This window comes from Myotis davidii, unplaced genomic scaffold, assembly GCF_000327345.1.
Source record: "Myotis davidii unplaced genomic scaffold, ASM32734v1 scaffold120, whole genome shotgun sequence".
NCBI lineage: Eukaryota > Metazoa > Chordata > Mammalia > Chiroptera > Vespertilionidae > Myotis > Myotis davidii.
Genome location: NW_006294778.1, coordinates 944,857 through 967,650, shown reverse-complemented (window position 1 = coordinate 967,650; position 22,794 = coordinate 944,857). Strand labels below are relative to the sequence as shown.

Sequence of the window (22,794 nt, the reverse complement as noted above, 5' to 3'; positions counted from 1 at the left end):
TTTCCCTATTCCCCACTGATTCTATATTCTAATTATCTCTCAATCCACCCACTTGCCCACTTTTCTCTAAAAACACCCTAATTTTGGCCTCCTTCACCTCTCTTCTCATATGTATTCTCTTGTCATCCTCTACTTTTCTTTCATAACATGCAATACAAGTGTAATTAGTAACTGTGTTTAATACTTGTGCCCCTCCACACGATAAGGCAGTTCTTCGAGGTCAGGAACAAGCTACCTTATTCGTCATTCCATTCCCATCACTTACCAGACGGCTTCACACACAGTAGGAGCTCCATTACTATTTGTTGAATGAGTAAATAATTGAAGAGATAGATTTAAAACAACAACACTTGTTTTCTCTGCGACAGGCTGTAACCTGTCGTCTTTCTCATTAATGCTTTCAACCACCACCACGAGGTAGGGATTTATTACTTCCTATAGACAAGGACACCGAAACCCAGAGAGATGAAATACTGTGCCTACGTAGCTTGAGTGCTGGCCTTCTAAATCCACACCTATGTTTTTGCTTGACCCTGAAAAATAGCAGTCAATGTTGGGGTGTTCCTGGGTTTAGATGTCTTTCCACAAAGCAAAAGTAACAAAAGTTTCCATTTGCTCTTTTTGTTGTTATTGTTAATCTTCACCCCAGGATATTTTTCCACTGATTTTTAGAGAGAGTGGAAGAGAGGGAGAGAGAATGAAAAACATCTATATGAGAGAGATACATCCACTGGTTGCCTCCCTCACATGCCCTGACCAGGGCCAGGGATCAAGCCTGCAACCAAGATAGATAGATAGATAGATAGATAGATAGATAGATAGATAGATAGATTTCAAAGAGGAAGGGAGAGGGAGAGAGAGATAGACACATCAATGATGAGAGAGAATCTTTGATCGGCTGCCTCCTGCATGCCCCACACTGAGGATTGAGCCTGCAACCCAGGCATGAGCCCTTGACCGGAATCGAACGTGGAACCCTTCAGTCCACAGGCTAATGCTCCATCCACTGAGCCAAACCAGCTAGCGCGAGGTACATGTCCTTGACTGCAATTGAACCTGGGACCCCTCTGTCCATGGACTGGTGCTCTATCCACTGAGCCAACCGGCTAGGGTCCATCTGCTCTTTTTAATTGTTGATGAAAGGAATAGTTCTTAGTCACTTGCTGCACTCTCACCGTGTTAAGCATTTCCATAAAGCTCTTCTGGGGCAGAGACAGCTCTTCAATCCCAACCCATTTTCTTCTTTTACACAGTGAGAGAATTTATAGATTGGCACACACAAAAATGTATACGCCAACTCTCCATTCAGCTAGGTATGGCCACAAGATTGAGTTCCAATCAATCATTTGCAATGATTACATTCAAGAATCTTCTTAGTTTCTTCTTCCATTCTTTCTCCTGGAACATCAATGCTGCCACCTATTCTTCTCACCCTTTCATTTGCGGAGGAAAAGAATGCTTTCAACACAGACATCATGCTTCTTACCAAACTTCAGTCTGCCTGCCTCCGAAGTCCACCCACACTTCGCGATGCTGCGGAGTTCATCGCTTTCCAACACGGCTCGCGTCTCCAATGGACAGCGCTGCTATTCGTCTCACTTTTCCTTACAATGTTCACAGGCTCTGATGTCACCGAGGCAGGAGTTTAGTGGGACAGGAGCTGTCAGTGATACTTGTGTAAAGCGAGCCTCGTGCCAAGGGAACCTTCTCCCTTAATTTGTGGATTTTAGCACGAATTCTTGAAGACAGTGTCGGCAAACTCCATCACTGGGATAAGCCCATCTCTGATGTTTTGTGGGGCCCAGGGCAAAAGAACCAATGGAGGCCTATAAGACCTTCATTAAGTATATAAAATTGATATCTAAAGCTGGCAAACATTTAAACAAAGCACGTCGATCTGGTCTTCCATAACAAATACAGTTGCATCATTTCCTGGAAGAGTCAGAATTTAAACTTCCCAGAATTCTGTGCTGGCGACGATGGGGCTGCTTGTGCGGGCTTGTGGGCGGCCCAGGCCACACGGCCAAGCTTTATCCCCTCACCCACACCCACATCCACAGTTGTCCCTTGGCCATGCCTTGGGAGGATGGACCAGAGAAATGGCCTACCCAGGCCCTGGAATTGGGCCTGGTCCCTTTAGGTAGGAAACTCTAGACTGCATAGCCCTGAGGGTGCAATTGGCAGGGCCCCCCTTTGCTGTCAGGAGGGGTATAGTGGGTAAGGGCCACGGCAGGACTTAGATTAAGGGTCCTTCTAGATTGGGTAGGAGTATTGGGCGAGCCTGGGACCTGGGGGTGGTTATTAATGAATGTAATCACCAGAATACTGGAGAGTATGGCATGGATTTGGAATCATACAGACTTCAGCAAAAGCTCCGCTCCGCTATTCACTCACCACGGACTTAACCCAACTAGGTCCTAGTTTCCTTGTTTGTCACGGTAGATTCCATCTACCAGTCAAGGTTGTGGTGACAAAGTCACCTGGTCTTTTCTGTAACAAGGTAGAGTGTCCCGGGCTCCAGGCTGGACCCCCTGGAGGCAATCCCAGCTCAATCATTCCCTTGCTCCGTGACCGTGGGTTACTCCTCAACCCCCATGTGCGCCAGCTTCCACTTCTGGGACATGGGGATACTTGTTGTAGCTATTACACAGGCTTGCTGTGAGGATTAAGCAAGACAAGACTTATAAAGCACTTAGAACAGCTCCTGGCACATAGTAAGCTCCAAAGTCTACAGCCCAGGGTCCAAAACAGAATCAACAAAAACAACAGAGCCCAGCTGGTGTGGCTCGGCGATTGAATGTAGACCCAGGAACCAGGAGGTCACTGGTTTGATTCCCAGTCAGGGCACATGCCCGGGTTGCAGGCTTGATCCCCACTGGGGGGAGGCGGGAAGGCAGCCGATTGATGTTCTCCTTGATGTTTCTATCTCTCTATCCCCCTCCCTTCCCCTCCCAATCAATAAACATCAATAAAAACAGATATTAAAAAGCAAACACCAACAACAGAGAACTACTGAGTGTTGACTCTGTGCCTGTGGGTGTCATGTGGCAGGGATCCACAAATAAACAAAATGCAGCCTTACCCTCACGGAGGTTACAAGACAGAATCAGTATTCACCTCACTCTGATCTGTCCCATCGATGCAAGAAGGGATGGATGATGATAATGACAGTAGATACATGGCATCGATAACTAAAGCCTCAAGCCTTTCACATCCCTCCTCTGATGTGACCCTAATGTCACCCCTGAGAGGTGACAGGCAGGGAGCAGTCCCCAAAAGTTCCAGACGGAGAAGTCCCTGCTCAGTCTCACAAAACCTCTAAGTGGCAACAATGAATTTGCCCCTTATGCTTTAAAAGATCTTGGGGATCCAGACTTTGATTTGGGGGATTCAGTCCAGACCCTGTGGGTCCTTCATGAGCTAGACCCTGCTGACCTATGGCCCGTTTCTCCTCCTTTTTCCACCCACCTCATGGACACTCGACTTTCTGCGATTCCTTAAACACGTCCTATGCGTTTATGCCTCTGAGCCTCTGCCCGTGTGTTCTCTCTGCTCAGGATGGCCTCCTGCTCTTCTCTGCATGGCTGCCTCTTCCTCACTCCATCAAGTTTTCCCTAAAAGCACCCCCCTAAAGAGGCTGGTTTAGGTGTCACCCTTCTAGGCTCCCACAGTGCACTGTCCTTAACCACTAGAGTAGAGACCTCCCTGTGTTGCAACTACCCATTGCTTACCTATCCCCTGACCCCATACACCTAGTCTGTGAGAGCCTGGAAACCCGAAACTGCGTCTCCATGCTCACCGAACTCAGCATCCGGCACAAAGGGCCCGGGCCCAGGGCACATGTTTAACAAATGTTTGCTGACTGGGTAAATGCATCATGTCTTCCAGGGATAGGCCATAGGGCATCCAGTCCTGGAGACACGTTGGGGCCATCTACTGGCACACCGGTGTAATACACTTACAAATCCACACTGACTAGGTAGGATGTGGGGTCAGAGTGTGCGGTGGCAGACAGCTGGTAGCCCTAGCCTTGATTCTAACCTGGACCCCAGAGCACTTTGTTCACACCAGCACCACCCAGGGGGCTCTGGCCTTCCAAGCCCTCACCTTCCCGGGAGGAACACTCGTCTTGCCCGTCTCCGGGATGTTCACCGCAGGGCCTGGCAGACAGATGCAGGCTGCAGCGCAGGGTCAGGCGGTCCATCCCCCTGCCTGGCCGGGAGTCAGAAGTCTGTCTCCTGACGGGCCACACAGACTGCTGCCTCCTTGCCGGGGGGCTCATTCAGGCTGGAGCTGCCTGAACAGCTCTGTCTGGCAGAGGGAAAGGTAGGGATGGTCTGGAATTCTAGATGCCGTGGGGGCTGGGGTGGCTGCCTCTGGAATTGCCCGGCTGTCTGACCTCGGGTAAAACGGACAGCCCCACTGTGCCAAGGGCTCTGTCTCCCTCACGCAGACCTCTTCCTGACGCCCTACTAATGTTTATTCCCATAACGAGCTCCCTGAGCATCCCGGCCAATCACTCAAGCCCTTGGCCTTGGGGAGGAGGAGGGGGCAGCTCTGACTCCACGGAGCTTCCATCTCTGTGGGTGGTCTCCTAGTTTGAAGCCACATCAGAGGCACCAGGAAGGAGAATATTATAAAAGCGGCGCTGCCTGGGGTGGGAAACCCCGATTCGGGGAGGCGGGATGTGGTGTGAGAGAAAGATTTATGAGGAGCGGGTACTGAGGCTTTCAGGGCTGCAGCAGGGGCAGAAGGAAGAGGAGAATTAGCACAAACAGGATCCACCTGTGTCCAAGCAGCGCCCTCCCAACAACTCCGGCTGGGTATAGGGTCACAGAGGCTAGGCCTGGGCAATGCCCTCCCCAGGGAGGAGGGGTCAGGGTCGGTCTGTCTCAGGCACAGCCATCTTCCCACTGGTCACCCCGGTTAGGGGAGGGGCGGGAGGACAGGGAGGCAGGAATCGATTGCATTAGATTTTCATGTTTCTAATGCAACACGTCAGTTGCTCATCTGTGGCCGGGACAGAAGGCGAGGGAGGCGGATGATGTATGAGGGACCACGCAGGAGCCCGCTGAAGGTGGACACGCACAGACTTTCCCAGTTAGCAGGACAGGGGGAGTCAGGTGGCAGTTTGGTTGCATGGAGATTCGTCCAAATTCGGAGATCCAAATCTAGCGCCATTATGTACTTCCAGAATAGCTAACCTCCTGGCCCCTTCCTCTGCCAGAGGACCCTCCAATGATGGGCAGCCTCTCCTTTTAGTTTGGGGGCTCCAGTGGGCTCGGAAAGGGAGAGACCCTCTGTGGGTAACAGGCCCCTCGCACCTGTACAGGGATCTGTGGAGGTAAGAAACCGAGTCCTATTAGGGCCCCACGCCCCTCTCATCGGCTCCTGACAACAATAGGGAAGGAGATTGTTGTGGCTAGGCCGGGCCACAATTCACATCATCTATTCGTTCCTTCACTGTATCACTATTGACTGTGGCTCGTAGGGACTGGGCACCCTGCTAGGCATGAAGGGAAAGGCTGATACAGTTTCTGCTATTATGGAGCTAACTCGCTCTTAGAAAAGTCACAAAATTAAGCAGGTGAAAAAGAAATGATGAGGACTATGAATAAGATGCACAAAGCAATAGAGGACACATGAGGGGAGCATGGGAGCTCGGAATTACATCGGTCAGGGAAGGCACTTACATTTTATTGACCAGAGCCTGCAGGCTCTAAGGAAACAAGGGTAAAGACAGTATAACCAAAGGGAGAGACATATAAATGGATGATAACCACACAGGGCATTAGTCCAAAGATCCCAACCCAGTCTGAGGCCCAGTTCATTCATCAATCCATCCAGTATTTGGTATTATTCTTTGCCAGGGCCGTGGGCCTTGAAGATGAATGCGAGAGGATTTGTATGTGACTGTATGTGTGAGAACAGAGGAGAAATGAGTTGGGTAGATGCTGTGGGCACCCAGGGAGGGCGATGAATTTTCCTGGGGCATGTCCCTAAATGTATAGGAAAAATGAGCAATGGGCATGGAGCAGAAGGTCTAGATTTGAGTTGGCATCTCTGGCACTGGCTGTATGATTTTGGACAAGCCTCTACTTCCTCATCTGTAGAATGGGGATAAGGAAATCTACCCAGAGGGTTGTCATGAGAATTAAATGAGGATGCAGAACTAAATGAAGACCTGCTAGCAGGTGTGCTGCTCACCTGTGGGCTGCTAGAGTGGAACCTCATCTCTCTAGGTAAAGAGTGCGGTGGGCACCCCCAGCCTCAGAGATAGACCCAGGTCCTGTCCAGCTCTATTTCCTAGCCCTGCCTGACACAAACGTCAACCCTCCCGAGTCTCAGTTTCCCTTGTACACATGAGAACATGAATATGTCTGCTATTAATCCCCCATGAATGACCTCCCTGACACATGGCAGGTGTTTCATGTCATCTCTTCCCCTTCTGTCCGTGGAGGGCTGAGTTCAAGTTGTTGCAGGAGACCGGAGAAAACCAAGCAACGCTTAGAGAAATGGAGTTACATTTTATTATTATTATTTATTATTATTATTATTACGCGTGGACCCAGAGAAAAATGTCTTTCAAATTCTGGGCAGCAACATGGAGGAAGTTGTCCCTTCTTATATCTTTTTCAGTCCTTTGTCTCCCAAATATGGGGTTTTCCATCCCCTTTGCAAGTTCTTAAAGAGCCCTATGGGCTGGGGCTTTGAGACCTCAACCAAAGGCCTAGCCTGGTGCCAGCACTGATAACTTTGTCTGGGGAAGGTTTATGGCTTCTCTGGAATGGGAGTAGTCTTATTTCCCTTATTATTTAAGCAAGCAAGTGTTTACAGAAGCCAAAACAGCAGGGTTAAAATTTCAAACAGCAGTTTTTATATAAGATGGATGCTTCAAAGTGGCATTTTCTCACTCCAAGAGGAGGAAGGGGCAATATCTTTCTTGCTCTGAATGGAACTCCTGCGTCATGTCTAGTGTGATGGAAACCTACCCTGGCTGCTCCCTGGCACAGGCCTGTAGGATAAACAGTCGTCAGCCACCCACTCACTGTGACTGCAGAGATGGGCAGTGGTTCTCAACCTTGGCTGCACATTAGAATCACCTGGGAATCTTTTTAAAATCCTGATTTCTGGGCCTCATCCTCCGGAAATTCTGTTTCCTTGTTATGGGGTGGGGCCACAATATTAGTAACAAAGAAACAGAATTTCCGGAGGATGCGGCCCAGAAATCAGGATTTTAGAAAGATTCCCAGGTGATTCTAATGTGCAGCCAAGGTTGAGAACCACTGGGCTAGAACATCAACTCCAAGTCCCTACCTCTCTCCTCTCCAAAGACACAACACTGTGTCACCCTCATCCCCACAGACATCTCAGAGTCCACAACTTTCATTCCACCAAAAGGGTTAACATTTAGAAGGCTAAGCTGTTCCCTCAGCAAACATTTAATGAACATCTAGTAAGACCCCATCCAGGGGAAGTTCCCATGGGAAAGATAATGCACTCAAAGGTAATTCATACCCAGATGCAAGTGACTAATACACAAGCATTCTAGAAAAGGGATACAGATGGTATACGGAAGATGAGAAGATGGGGACCATGAGAATATAGAATGCACAGAAGAAGACTAAGTGAACTTATTTCTTCTCCTTCCCTCCCTCCCTCCACTCACCCATTTATCCATCTATCCATCCATCCACTCATCCATCCATCCATCCATCCATCTCCATCCATCCATCCCCTCACTCACTCACCCATCCATCCATCCACCCATTTTTCCACCCATCTATCTATCCATCCACCCATCCATCCATCTCCATCCATCCATCCCCTCACCCATCCATCCATCCATCCATCCCCTCATCCATCCATCCATCCATCCATCCATCCATCCCTCCCTCCATGGTCTACTATGTGCTCAGCACTGTGCTAGTCCCTAGGAATTGCACTGAACAAAACAGCCCCCTGCCCTCCTGGTACTTACAGTCAAACCAGGAGACAGGAGAGGAGCTAGACTGCCTATTTGCCCTGACTCCTGTCCTATTTGTCAGAAGTTGCCAACTGGCAAACCTCATGGAGTCCGCAGTCCTGTTTTATTGGGCTTAAATTGTGTATTTCCCATTTTAAAAACGAACACAAATTCCAGATCCCTGGCTTCCTTTGAAAACCAATCGTGGCAGCATCAGGCCCGTATCTCACACGGTAGACATCGCTGAGCGGGCCCCAGCTGCTGCTTTGAAGGGACCATCGGTTCGCACGCCCCGCACGGTCCCCACTGCTCTTTGTCATCTCGCTGAGGCTGAAGCTGAGCAGCAGATACCCTTTCCACAGAGCTGGTGCTGTCGTCTCCTGACAGGGGGGAAGCATTTCTCTACGCCTATCCCTTTTCCTACCACCTGTCCCTTCACTCACCGCCTGGCTGATATCCTGTGAGCAGCTGCGCAGGCAACCTCTAATTTAACTAATTCCCTTCTGAAGATGGCAATTAGCTCAGCGCAAATCTTCAGGAAACACACACCCCTGCCCTTCCTGCAAACCCAGGGTGGGAGGTGAGGAAAATGGACACGAAGCCCCATCCCCTCTCCTGCCGTCACAGCCAGCCTCCCTCCGGCCCAGGAAGCACGTCCCAGGCAGGCGTCCACAGGTCCCGGAGAAGAGAGGTTCTGTAAAGAGGCTGGCACCTGCCAGGAGCCCTGCATCCCCCAGGGCAGGGCTGGCACTGGGCGGGGTGAACTCTGTAGGAACAGGCACAACTATTACTAAGAAAGCCCATGGCGCCTGGCCGACGTGGCTCTGTGGTTGAGCGTTGACAGCATCGACCTATGAACCAGGAGGTCAGGGTTCAATTCCCGGTCAGGGCACATGCCTGGGTTGTGGGCTCGATCCCCAGTAGAGGGCACACAGGAGGCCGCTGATCTATGGTTCTTCCTCATCACTGGTGTTTCTCTCTCTCTCCCCCTCTCCTTTCCTCTCTGAAATCAATAAAAATATGTATTTTTTAAAAAGCCCATGGCAGCTGAGGGACTCCTCCAGTCAGAGGGCCTGGGTGAGGAAACCACATTTTGGAGGATGAGGAGACTCACAGGTTAAATTGCTGAACTCACAGACACATCAAGGCAAGAGCAGGGAAAGCGACTGGGACAGAGTCAGGGAGGACAAAAGGAAAAGCTCCAGCCCCGGAGAGCGTCCTGCTCAGTGAAATAAGTCACTCAGGGAAAGACAAGTATCACATGATCGCTCTCATATGTGGGATCTAAGTAACAAGATAAACTGACGAACGGAGTGGATCCAGAGACACGGAAGCATAGAGCAGAGTGCGGAATCTCAGAGGGAAGGCGGGGGAGGGTGGGTGGCTGGGAGGTGATCAACCAAAGACTCTGTATGAATATATGCATAACCCATGGACACAGACAATAGGGTGCCGAAGGCCTGGGGCAGGGGTGGAGGGTGGCAGGCTGGAGGGGGGTAATGGGGGGGAAAGTGGTGACATATGTAATATTTCAACAATTCTATGTAATAAAAGGGTAATATGCAAATTGACCCTAACAGCAGAACGACCGGGAACAATCAGTCACTGGTGGTCAGTGCACTCCCACAGGGGGGAGCTCCACTCAGCCATAAGCTGGGGAGTGGGCCTAAGCAGGCAGGTGGACATCCCCCAAGGGTCCCGGACTGCGAGAGAGTGCAGGGCTGAGGGACCCTCCCAAGTGCACAAAGTTTCGTGCACTGGGCCTCTAGTAAAGAATTTTAAAAAAAACAAACTCCAGCCCAAGAATCCTTTAAGGACGTGTAGGCTGACCCCTCCATCGTCTGAGCCTCTTCTGCATTATTCCTCCCAGATGGCCAGCCCAGCTGTGCCTGGACACCTGCATGTGACAGGGAGCTCACCCCCTCACCAGGCAGCCCATGTGAGCTCTGACTGACTTTCCCATTCTGCATACTGTGCTGAAGTACATCTCCCTCTTTGCTGGCTCCACTGGTCCCGTTCTACCGAGAGGGAGCCACAGGAAACAAGTCCTCCACCTGGACTGTTTCTAAACCTGGCTCTGTGTTATTTAAAAAAAAACAAACTACTTTTTCCTGAGCTTCAATCTAGATATTCTGGTTGAGTAGCTCTAGGGGGACATCTCATCCACTCTGACTTCTAGTAACAGCACCTCCACTGCTTCTGCGTGGATGGGACCATGCCCCTCCCTTGCACAGTCTTGGTGCGACTGTCCTCAGGACACGCGTGGACCCCGCCAGGTTTCTTCATCCCCTGGAATTTGATTTTTTTGAGCCGAGAGGCACTCGGCCAGAGCTGACTTCCCCAGAGACTGCCCACACGTCCCTGCCTCCTAGGTCCTGGCAGAGCCCGGGGTCCTGACCGGTCCGAGATGTGGGTCTTCATTGTTTCTTTGGATTCTGTGAGCTTCCAACGTATTTCCAATACATCCCCATGTTGCCCGAGTCAGCCAAAGGCTACTTCTTTTCCTCGCAAAGAGCCCTGCCCAATACAGAAGGCGCCTGAGAATCTGAATGTCATTCTGATGGAAACAGTCTTTTGGGGGCCGAGATCTTGATCCAGCAACACTGATGTGTGAGGAAACTGCAGCCGAGAGGAGAGTGGCTGTGTGGAGGTGGCACTGCATCAGCAGAGAAGGGGGACATTAGGGAGAAACAGCAGCCACGGGATTTCCTCTCCCCAGATCCCCTTCTTCTGCCCCAAGACATTTCCCCCAGATTTTCCAGCCACTGTTTCAGAGGCTAAGCTTCTACCCAGGCGGGAGAGACAGCCCCCCACTGTTCCCCACTCCCTTGCTCTCCCCCAGGAGCTGGGGTAGGAAGCAGCAGGGGCACCAGGCCTCCGGATTGGACGCTCAGAGACCTCACGGAGAGAGGTCAGCCCTTGAAAAATTCCTCAAGTCAAAGGGCTCAGGGCTTGGGTGCCACACAAGGCCCTCACTGTGTGCGCACATTGTCTGCCCCATAAAAGGGGCCGGGCCTGGGAAAAGGGAGCTGGTCTCCAGGCGACTGGGCAGGCTGCTGGGGAATGCCAGGTCCCTCCCCTCCTCCAGGCACCAGGCAGCAGGGCCAGGCCTTCGAGGGGGAGGGGCAGGGGTGCCAGGGTGGAGGGGTGAGTCCAGAAGTCCAGTGTCACTGCAGGTGGCGCTGCCTGGCCTGCGGGAGGCAGCGAAGGAAGCCGCGAGGAAGGTGACCTTAGGCCTGTCCTAGCTCCCTCTCCCACCCACCCCTGCATGTGCCTACAGGAAATGGCAGGGCCTTGTCCTTGTTCCAGGAGAGTCTGAGGTAGGGAAGTGGTGGGGGAGGCCTAAGGACTTCGCTCCCTAGAGCCAACTGCCTCAACACGGAGGTGTGTGTCTCAGCTCTGAGCCCCCCAACTAACTCTGGGAGCAGGGGACCAACTCTACCCTCATCTTCTCATCTTCAGAGACCAGACCCTCTCCCCCAGGGTTCTGGCAGCGGGCCCTCCCGCACACCCAGCTGAACCCACACGCATGCCAAGTGGCTTCCTTCCGCCTGGCTCCCAACGCCGCTATATTCACCTGCAATTAGTAACTGCAATTACTTGTTAATAACAGTTACCGTTGCAGCGCCTGTTCCGACAGGCTAAGCCCTGGAGCAGCCCCACCCAGGCCATCGTTTCTCATCTTTTCCATAACACTTCACCACAGACGTGGCACGGTCCGGCCTTACCGCTGAGGAATGTGAGGGTCAGAGGTCAGACGTGCCCAAGGTCACGGAGCGAGAGTGAGGATGGAGAGCCAGGCGGCCTGCCCGGGACTGGCTGCTCTGCTTTGCTCCCTCCCTGCTGGGGACTGACAGTCCTCAGGCCTCCTCGCAGGCAGGGAAAGCTGCTCTCTGAAAATGGGGTCATGTGGGGGTCCGGTTTGGCTCCCCAGCCAAAACGCAAGGAAGCCCAAAGGCCAGGCTCTCACTGGGCCCGTCCCCAAAACAGTGGCCAGATAAAACACAGGACAGCCGGCAATCTAAATGCCAGATAAAAACAAATCATGTTGCCGAGTCTGCACCAAATATTGTGTGGGATATACTTATACTAATTCACCGTCTATCTAAGTATTAACTGGGCATTCTATATTTTTAGTTGCTAAATCAGCAACTCTACCCCCCAAGCCACGTCTGGTGACGCCGGCTGTGAATTCAAACCCTCCGCAGGTGGCACAGTGAGGAGCGGAATGCCCTGGTCACCAGGGGCCCAGTTAGACGCACTGCGAGGCTTCAAGGCAGCCCAGACGCCCTGCAGTCCTCACTCGCCCGAGATGGAGGCTGGGGCCTTTGGGTCATCAGCTGGATGAGAAGGAGGGGGACCCCAGGATAGCATGGAGAACACAACGGGTAAGGTTCCCAAATTCTAGGGCACTGAGTGTTTTCAGGGAAAGACTCCCCCCTAGCCCTCAGGGCATTCTCAATCCTGAATTCTCCTATCAGGATAACAGCGTTTAGCAAAAGCATCCACTCATTCATTAATCAAGTCATCTCACTACCCTATGTTGCCCTGTGTCAGGCACCGTGCTAGGCTCCCAGGACACGGTGGTTACACAACGGAGGCACAAGACCGCGTGTCACAATGAACACACTGAAAACACCCATGAGGGAGAGAAGCAAAGTGCTCTCACGGAGCCTCACAGCACCCCCGTGAGCTCAGTGCTAAGGCGAAGGCAACGGTATTCTGATCCCCACTTTACAGACGGGGAAACTGAGGCGCAGGAAGGTGAAGCCACAGAGCAGGTAAGGGGCAGGGCTGGGACCTCAACCCCCACCTGCCACCTGCGAGCTCTGATTTTCTGCATTTTATCCCCTTTCCCATTTGAACCCTCTTGGGGAAATGTCTAATGTGTGTTAGGAGGTCTCCTCTTTAACACCAAAGTGCAGGGGAAAGAACAGAGAGAGCCTGTCGATGCTGCCTTGGTGCTTTCTAAAGAGGAAGCAGTCCCTGGGCAATTTCCACAAAGTGCCAATTTCCACACCGGAGCTACAGGATGGCTAAGGGACCCCCCTTGTCCCTGGCACCCCAGGGCTCCAGCAGGGCGGGATCGCCTGGCTCCAGGTGAGCACTTTCCTGTAAGGGTGAGGTCACAGGTTCCTACGCTTGGCCGCCGGGCTATCATGTGGATCCCCCTCCCGCCGACCTCAGGTGCCAGGTGCTGCGGGTGTGGGCACGCGTGTGGGGCTCAGTGGGCCAGTGTTCTCCGCACAGCACAGCACCTGCGCTCAGGCGAGAGGGAAGAATGACAGCAGGACAGGGAAGTCCAGGATGGTCAGAGTTGGATCCCAGATGCCCCTGGCATCCATTTCGATTTTGGGCTCAGAGCCTTAGTTTTCCTTGTTTATAAAATGGGAATAGTCATCACACTCCATAAAGCTGCTGGGAGAGTTCGACTGGAGAATCAGTGAAGACCCCCTAGCATGATGCTGGCCATGGAAAGGCACAGAAGTCTGTCCTAGGACAGTGGTGACGGCACGACCCCATCTGCGGACAGCTCATGTTTATTCACCTGTGCGGTCACTCACTTCTCAACCCAGACCTTCAGCATCTACCTCGGGCCCAACACCAAAGCCCCGTGCAGTGGTCAGCAGGAGGTGTGGCGCTGTCCGCAATGCCTTTAAAGAAATTAGTCCCTTGCCGAAACCGGTTTGGCTCAGTGGATAGAGCGTCGGCCTGCGGACTGAGAGGTCCCAGGTTCAATTCCGGTCAAGGGTATGTACCTTGGTTGCGGGCGCATCCCCAGTGGGGAGTGTGCAGGAGGCAGCTGGTCAATGTTTCTCTCTCATCGATGTTTCTAACTCTCTATCTCTCTCCTTTCCTCTCTGTAAAAACTCAATAAAATATGTTTAGAAAAAAAAAAAAGAAATTAACCCCACAGCAAGGAGGCCCTGGAGAGGATTACGCTGAGCAGAACAAGCCAGTCAGAGACAGACAAGTATCACAGGATCTCACTCATCTGTGGAATCTGATGAACAAATTAAACTGATGAACAAGTCTATCCCTAGTAGGGGGCATGCAGGAGGCAGACAATCAATTATTCTCTCTCATCATTGATATTTCCATCTCTCTCTCCCTCTCCCTTCCTCTCTGAAATCAGTAAAAATATGTTAAAAGATAATAATAAACTGTATCAATTTATCTTTAAAAAAGGAATTTATATGCATAACCCATGGACACAGACAATAGTGTGGTGAAGGCCAGGGCCAGGGAGCAGATGCAAGCTAGAAGGGGTCAATGAGGGAAAAGGGGGACATCTGTAATACTTTCCACAATAGATTAAAAAAAAAAGAAGTTGTTAGTCCCGTCCCGTATAAGTCCCAGACTCACCCCTCTCCCCCTGCTCTGGTTCCTGGAGCAGGTGTGTCATCTCCCTATGCTGTGCTTCCTCACCTGTAACATGCACTCCCCACCCACCCCCAGGAGTGCTGAGCAGAGATGTGCTGGGAAATGCTTAACACCCGGCTCTCTGGGGAGAGCGCCGGCAGCCCTGGTTTACAGCACTTGCCAATTTCTGTGGTGTAAATACCCTCACCGGGCCGGGCCCACTGTGACTTTCTCTTGGACTGAGGAGGAGATGAGAGAGAAAAGGGAGGTGTAAGAATGCCACCAAGGTCACCCTGACTCATACCAATAACGCATCACCTCCAAAACCACTCATTCAATCAACAGACATTTCCTGATGATACAAGACAGCATCTAGGGTGTGTGTGTGTCTGTGTGTGTGTGTGTGTGTGTGTGTGTGTGTGTGTGGGGCGGGGGGGGGGGGCACTGAGAATTAGGGTCCACTCTCCAGAGGCTGTGTGGCGGGGGGGGGGGTGCACAAGGCACTTTAATGGGAATCATTAACATGATTTAGTAGGACAGGGTAGCCTGTTTGTAGTCTGGAAGGATGGTAGTTTAGGGGTGTTTCAAACAAACAAACAAAAAAAGATCTTCGTTTCCTCCCCAACCAATAAAACAGAAAAAAAAAAAAATCATAGGGAGAGGGGAGAATAAAAGGGACGGTAACGATACATCATTGCTGGAACAGAATAGCAGACATTCTAGGAGCCAGGCCACAGGTGAGGCAGAGGAGGGGAGGGTTCCAGAGGCCCTGAGGGAGGGGCTGGGAGTGCAGGCCTAACTGCTTCTATGCCCCCCTCACCTCGACACCCCTCACCAACCCCATCCAGGCTCTGGTAATGTTTGTCATGATCAATGTTTTGATTTTTGAAAATCAAAGCTAGAGTTTTGGTACATTCTGTGGGCAACAGTAAAAAATTTTGCCTCTTTTTTTAAAACAATTTCAAACACCTGCCTAACAGTTACTCTAGCACACTGTAGCTACTAGCTACAGATGTTACTCTAGCTCTAACATCAAGAGCCAAGAGTTTATACACAGGTGAGTAAACACAGAAACCCCAGGCCTGTGTGGACTGTACTGCTGAGTCCTAAGGTAGATGAACCTCAGGTCCCATGATGCCCATTTAAAGTTACCCCTTAGGCTGGGGTGGGGTGACGACAGCTGCTAATGCGATACTCCCTGTGTGTTGAGCACCAGGAATATAAAAGAGAATAAGACACTGGCCTTATTCTTGCAGAAGAGACAGTCACCAAACAGCCAATTATAACACAATGTGATGTGGGCAGCAATGGCACAGTGAGGTATGTGTTAAGTTATACAGAGAGGTGGCTGTGAGCACTGATGGTAGCATGGGGTGCATCAGGGAAGACTTCACGGAAGAGGTGACACCTGACCAGGCTTTGAAGGAAGACAGGAAATTGGCCAAGTGAACCAGATAGAGAGGGCATTTCAGGCAGCAGGCAACAGAATATGCTGAGGCAAAAGGGGGCATGTTTGAGAAGCACAAGTTGTTTGCTGCTCCTTTGGAATAAGCAGCATGGCAGGAAGTGGAGGCGCAGAACTCGAGGGAGGGCAGACATGCCAGGACTTTGAATGTGAACTTGAGGGCAATGATGCACCAGCAAAGGGTTACACAGGGGATGCACAGGGGCATGGGAGCGCACTGAGGCCAAGGCTGCAGGCTGGAAGCCATCTAAGCTGCTGGAGACATGCAGGTAAGAGAGGCAGCAGAGACAGCAGGGCTGAAGAAAACTCAGCTTGAAACCCATGTTCTTTATTCCTCCTTCCTCTTGTGGTTCTCAAGATGGATCGACCTTCGCTCATCCCAGAGGACAGCACCAGCTCTAGGTCACACCTACTCCTGAGCCAGGCCTGGGGGTGGGAGGGGGTGGGGGGCTGGTCCAAAAGCCCTAGCCAGGCTTCCCTCCAAGGACAATCCCCCAAAGTGGTGGGATCTTGAAGTGCTGAGCCCGGAGTCCTGCTTCCCTGCAAAGATGGCTCTGGGACCCTCTAACCTCACTCAGAAGAGGAAAAGTCCCCTCCCCCAGGTCACTGGCCAGGTAGCAGAGTGGCCTTGGGGCCCAGCCTGGTTCACAGAGTCTGGGAGCTGGAGTCCGCCAGGGGGAAAAAGTGGGCGGTTCCTGCAGCTCCCTGGCCTGCAGGGATACCTGCCAGCAGGAAGGCCCGGATTGGGTGGGAAAGACGGGGTTCTGGGGCTGAGAAGGGAGAAAAGGGAGCAGCTTGCTCCTGGTGGGTTCCCAATCAGTCCAGAGAGGGTGGACTGTCATTATCATCTCAAAGCGGGAGGAAAGGGGCTGTGGGAGCTGGCTGACCCCCCCGCCCCCAGCATCTCTCTCTCTCAGGAGACTGAAGGGAGGCTGGGCAGGGCCTGAGGAAGGCAGCCCAGGCTGAGCCAAAGCTGCCCTGGAGAGTGGGGCTGGCCCGCCACCTGCTGGCCACTCTTGGGAGTGGGGATAGGAATGTGCAGGGAAGGACCGGGATTCTGAGCCTGTGGCATCAGTTTGGAGAAAGTTGGGAATGTACTGAGATGAAGAGAGGAAGTTTGCAAAGAATGCAAATGGAGTTCTGAATGAGAAGCTGCTGTGTCCGCGGGCAGGGAGTTCCTGTCACAAACATTCAATGATGCAGAGCCAACTTCCAGCCACTGGATGAGTCTCAGCTCCTCACTTCTCCTTTCCTTCCCACTGAGGGGCAAGAAGAAGACTGCTGTTCTCCAGACCCGATTAAAACACGGGCAGAGAACATGACTGAAATGCAACGTGAGAAATTCCTTTAGACAAAATGGTGTCCCCCGCCAGTGTGCACAGCCTGAAATTCACACATTGGCCATGCCCGTGGGTTACAGGGAGTGAAGACCGAGGCCATTCACTGCATTGCAACCTCATTCACTGTGCCCTTCCACCACATCACCCAGCCTATGGGCACGGGGAGGACAGAGGTCAACATGGTTAAAGCTGCAAGAAGGTTGCAACAGCCTGCAGTAATAATGGACACTTTCATGGTGTGTGTGTGTGTTTACATTTTTATTGAGTTCAGAGAGGAAGGAGGGAGAGGGAGAGAGAGATCGAAACATCAATGATGAGAGAGAATCATTGATCGGCTGCCTCCTGCACTCCGCTATTGGGGATCTAGCCTGCAACCCGAGCATGTGCCCTTGACCGGAATCAAACCTGGGACCTTCCAGTCTGCAGGCTGACGCTCTGTTCACTGAGCCAAACCAGCTAGGGCTATGGTTTTGTTTTTGTTTGTTTGTTAATCCTCACCCAAGGATATTTTTCCATTGATTTATTTTTTATTTTATTTTTTCCCCATTGATTTTTTTTGAGAGAGTGGAAGGGAGGGGGAGAGACAGAGAGAGAGATATCAGTGGGAGAGAGACACATTGATCGGCTGCCTCCTGCATGCCCCACACTGGGAATGGAGCCCACAACCTGGGCATGTGCCCTTGACCAGATCGAACCCAAGACCCCTCAGTCTGCAGTCTGACGCTCTATCCACTGAGCCACACCAGCTAAGGCAATATATCCTTAAATAGCATTTACTGTCTATCAGCACTTTTGTATTAACTCAGATTTTAATCTTACTTACATTTATTAACCCTACAAGGTAGATATTATTATCACTCCCACTTGGGTGTAGTAACTTGCAAAGGTCATAGAGCGGCGGTTCTCAACCTGTGGGTCGCGACCCCTTTGGTGGTCAAACGACCCTTTCACAGGGGTCGCCTGAGGCCATCCGGCACATCAGATATTTACATGACGATTCATAACAGTAGCAACATGACAGTTATGAAGTAGCAACGAAAATAATTTTATGGTTGGGTCACAACATGAGGAACTGTATTTAAAGGGCCAGAAGGTTGAGAACCCCTGTCATAGAGGTACAATGACGTAGAGACTGGATTTGAACCCGGAGAGCCCAGCTCTGAAGGCTGTGTTCTTCACCATGCACCGTGCTGCCATTTATTAGCTCAGCCTCCATACAGGAAGTGGCTTTCCTGGCAAATAGGTTTTCCAGTACCTACCCATCACCAAATCACGGCCAACCCTGACTAAGCCAGCAGAGAACTCGAAACCAAGGCCAAACACTGGGTTAAAGAGAAACAGGACTGCAGAGACCATGCGGGCGTGCAGTCACCGGGTGCACTGCCGACAGACCGCGCAGGCCAGAGGACCCGGAGACAGCACCTCTGCAGAAAGCGTCCCCTGAGCTCAGAGCCGAAGGACAGCGCTCTCCATAGATAAGCACACGGCAGAGATGCACACGCTTCGTGACAAGAGCCCTGGGCAAGCACCGCACAGAAGACAACACAGACCGGATCAGAACCGGGGCCACGCACATGACCGCTGTGGTTAAGATGACGTGGTGTCTCGGCAGGAAAGGGAAGACTGACACTGAACCTGCTCAAGGTGCTTCCATGGTGACTATACTGAGTATGTATTATAAACTCCACCTCCCATTCAGTCATTCCCAACCTGAGCTACCTTCTCAAGGGATGAATGTGGGTGCAGCCTGCCTGTTAGGATGACAGAGCATCTGGGGTACTTAGTGAATGGGTGCATGAATTCATTCATTTAATACGTATTTCCTGGGTGCCTGCTCCACGGCCTCCTTTGGACACACAGGGATGCAAGTTTCTCTCCAGCCCCCATGGCCATCCACAGATGGCCTGTCAGAACTGCCCTGGACAGGGAGCTGCCACGTCTCCACAGATGGGCTCACTTCCTGGATAGTAGTACTTATCTCCTGTCTCTACCCAAAATGTGGAGAAGAGACCTAGTCTCCACCTGCAGCTCCTGTGAGAAGGGTCTGCTCCCCGCTCACCTGAGCCCCGAAGGCTGTCTTGCACTCAGCTGGTGCTCAGTAACTACCTATGGAACAGCCCCTGCGATGACCTTGGGCACACCTGTCTGGTCTCTGCCCCGGAGAGCTTACCATGAAAAGAGGCTGCAAGGAGTGTCGCTTCCACCCACCTCTGGTGTTAAGAGGCCAGGCCACCAGCACATGTAAGAGCTGGGCTGCACACCCAGCCACTCTGGTCCCTGGGGTTTTAGTGAGAACTGTGCACCTCTGTTGGTTTCCTTTAATCTCGTAGAAACCTCATGTAATGGGGGGAGGATGCCTGAGGCTGAAAGAGGTGAAGCAACTATTTCAGGTCTTCCAAGTTTTCTGCCTTTAGAAAGCTAAGAGGGTGTATAATATATAATGCTTCCAGTTGGCTCTGGGCTGCACCCCATATGAAACACATGGAGATGCTTGCAGCAAAGCATATGGCCAAGCACAGTGAATGGTATAAACAGACTATTACAGTCTCCTGTTCCTTCAGCTCAGGGTTGGCTGTCAAATGGATTACAACATCTGTTTTAGCATCTAGAGCTTCTGGGATTTGCAGGTAAAGGATTGAGGACCTGTAGGTGCCTCATGCCTGGCACATTGTAACCACATGGCAAATGCTCGTCTCCCTCCCTCCAGCCGGTCTCTGCACCACCCAGCCTCACCGAGCCCCACCAGAGCAAGATAAGCCTCATCTCCTCTCTCGCCTGCAGCTGGCAGGCCTACAGTTCCGCTTACCAGTCTGTGTGGGCATCGTCGATCACCAACAGGACCCTGGGCCTTTGAACAACAGGAGTGGAGGGAGCCGGAGGCTCCACCGGCCCCGCGGGGGCCTGCGAGGTCTGCTTCATGGCACTGGAGAAGGAGCTGAAGAGGCTGGACCCGGGCGAGGAGAAGGAGGCCGCCAGGGGCTGTTGGTGCCTGCGCTCCATGGCCGGGGACGAGGGCGAGCTGGTGGAGCTGTCTGGGCGGTGCAGGTCCGCCATGTAGCCATTGGGCAGGTTGGCCACGAAGCTGCTGTCGGAGAGGCGTCGCCGGAGGAAGTTCATGGCTGCAGATGGAGAGATGGCTGGTTCCTCCGCACGCGGGTCTAGGAGAGGCCGGGGCACAGGCTGCCACGAGACAGAGTAGGGGGACTTGGACCAGAAGGGCAGGGGAATCCCACACAGGTCGGCGTCAGCGGCCTCTGATTACCTGTGGAAATAAGCCAACACACACGTGAGCGGAAACGACCTCCGCCCCTAGGAGCAAACAGACATGGCCCCGTCCTGCCTGATGCTGGGGCAACCTCAGTGGGGCACCCTTTAGAAAAGATGTAATTAGAGCACACCCTTTTAACCCAAAATTTCCACTTTCTAGAATTCTAGCCCAAGAAAGGAATCTGAGTTCCAGGTAAAGCCTCCTGCACAAATGTATTTCCCCCAGCATTCTTTGCACGAGCGAAATCCTAGAAAGGATCTCAATGCTCAATCCCGGGGCGGCTGAGTAAAAAGCACAGAACAATCACTCCGTGAAACCTTGTGTGGCTATTAGAAAGGGGACTTAAAAAAGGATTTTTGGTAACAAAACAAATTCACGTTGGAAATAAAAAGATCACAATACAAGAGTATAGGTACAGAATGACTACAACCACATACAAGTTCACTAACCGATTTGGCTCAGTGGATAGAGTGTCGGCCTGCGGACTGAAGGGTCCCAGGTTCGATTCTGGTCAAGGGCACGTACCTTGGTTGCAGGCACATCCCCAGTAGGGAGTGTGCAGGAGGCAGCTGCTCCATGTTTCTCTCTCATCGATGTTTCTAACTCTCTATCCCTCTCCCTTCCTCTCTGTAAAAAATCAATAAAGAAAAAAAATATATATATATATGTATGTGTGTGTGTGTGTGTGTGTGTGTGTGTTTATTTTAAAGTTCAAATACCAAAACGTTGGAAACAAAATACATCGGAATATTAATGCTAACGGTGGTCATATTAGGGTAATGCGATTACATGGTTATTCCCCCCTCTCTTTGTGTCCACTGGTATGAGATTTATTACATGCCCTCAGAAAGGTCTCTGGGTCACTTTCTGGTCTGTCCACACATTCTCAGAGTCAAATACTCTTCTGATGTATTAATTTTACCTCTTCTTGAACTTCATATAAATGTAATCAATGTGTTACTTTTTTGTACACGGCGACTTTCCCTCAACATGATGGTTTTGAAACTCAGGTGTGCTGTCTGTATCCACAGACATTCTGTTCTTCATCACAGGGTAGCATCTCACTGGACGGATAACCCAATTATTACTGCATTCTCTTGTTGATGGACATTTGAAATGTTTCCCGTTTCGGGGTATTGTGAATAGAAGTGTTATACGGATTTCTATTTATTTAAGTATTTTTGGGTGAAGAGAGACTTTGCTTTGTCAATATTCATACCTAGAAATTAGTTTGTTGGGACATGGGATAGGCATATGTTTAACTTTATAAAAACTGTCAAAAAAATTTCCCCCAGTGGTTGTGCTATTTTGCACACTTCATCTGAGAGTTCCAGTTGCCCCAAACCCTTACCAACACTTGGTTGTTATTTGTCTTTTTCATCTTAGCCATTCTAATGGGTGTAGAATAGTATCTCGCTGCGTTTTTCATTTATTTCCTCTGATACCTAATGAGGTCAAGTGACTTGTATGGGTTTCCTGGCCACTGACATATCTTCTTTTGTAAAGTGTCTGTTCAAGTCTATGGCCCATTTTAAACAGGTGGGCTGTTTATACTTTTATTATTTATTTGTAGGAATTCGTTCTACATTCTGGATATGAGCCTTTTGTCAGATATGTATATTATGAATATTTCCTCTCAGTCTTTGGCTCGCCACCCTTCCATTTCCTTCATGAGCAGAAGTTTGGCAGAATAAAATAACTTACAAAAAGCAAATTGTTACTTGAGATAAAAACATCCCAAATGAGAAAAATAAATTCTACCATAAGATGAGACCATACTGCCCTGGCCAGTGTGGATCAGTTGGTCGGAGCATTGTCCCATGCTCTGATGGGTAGTGGGTTCGATTCTTGGTCAGGGCGCATATAATCAATGTTTCATTCTCACACACACTTTCCCATTCACTAAAATCAAGGAAGGCATGTCTTTGGGTGAGAATTAAAAAAATATTTAATTTTTTTAAAAAAGGATGAGACCATATTTTGGTTATTAAAATATTATATCCTATCTAATAATAGACAAACATGGTAATTAACCGTACCTCCGACACGCTTCCCATTGGCTTATCAGGGCGATATGCCAATTAACTGCCAACCAAGATGGCGGCCGGCAGCCAGGCAGCTGAAGCCAACAGGAGGCTTGCTTGTTCCAGTGAAGGAGGAAGCCAAGGTTTCCTGCCTGCTGCTGCTGGGCTCTCAGCTTGCACTCTAAGAAACAATGTTCCAATTATAGAAGCTAAACAAACCCCAGATACCTGCTTTCAGCCAGCCAGGCCTCAGAGCTGGAGTTGCAACAGTGTTTCAATTATAGAAGCCAAACAAACCCAGATGCCTGCTTTCAGCAGCCGAGGTCTCAGAGCTGGAGCCAAGCCTCAGAGCTAAAGCCGGCTCTCAG

The 22,794-nt window shown here is 50.9% G+C and overlaps 1 protein-coding gene across 2 annotated transcripts in view; it reads right to left on the bottom strand.

Annotated features, from left to right (window-relative positions):
* The window catches only part of SYN3 (synapsin III), a 416,488-nt gene that overhangs the window by 369,955 nt on the left and 23,739 nt on the right, over positions 1-22,794 (bottom strand). For both annotated transcript variants that reach the window (XM_006769322.2, XM_006769323.2), the window contains exon 2: positions 19,941-20,396. In XM_006769322.2, coding sequence (XP_006769385.1) covers positions 19,941-20,251 — 311 coding nt within the window. In that variant the 5' untranslated portion in view covers positions 20,252-20,396. The remainder of the gene's footprint in view (positions 1-19,940; positions 20,397-22,794) is intronic.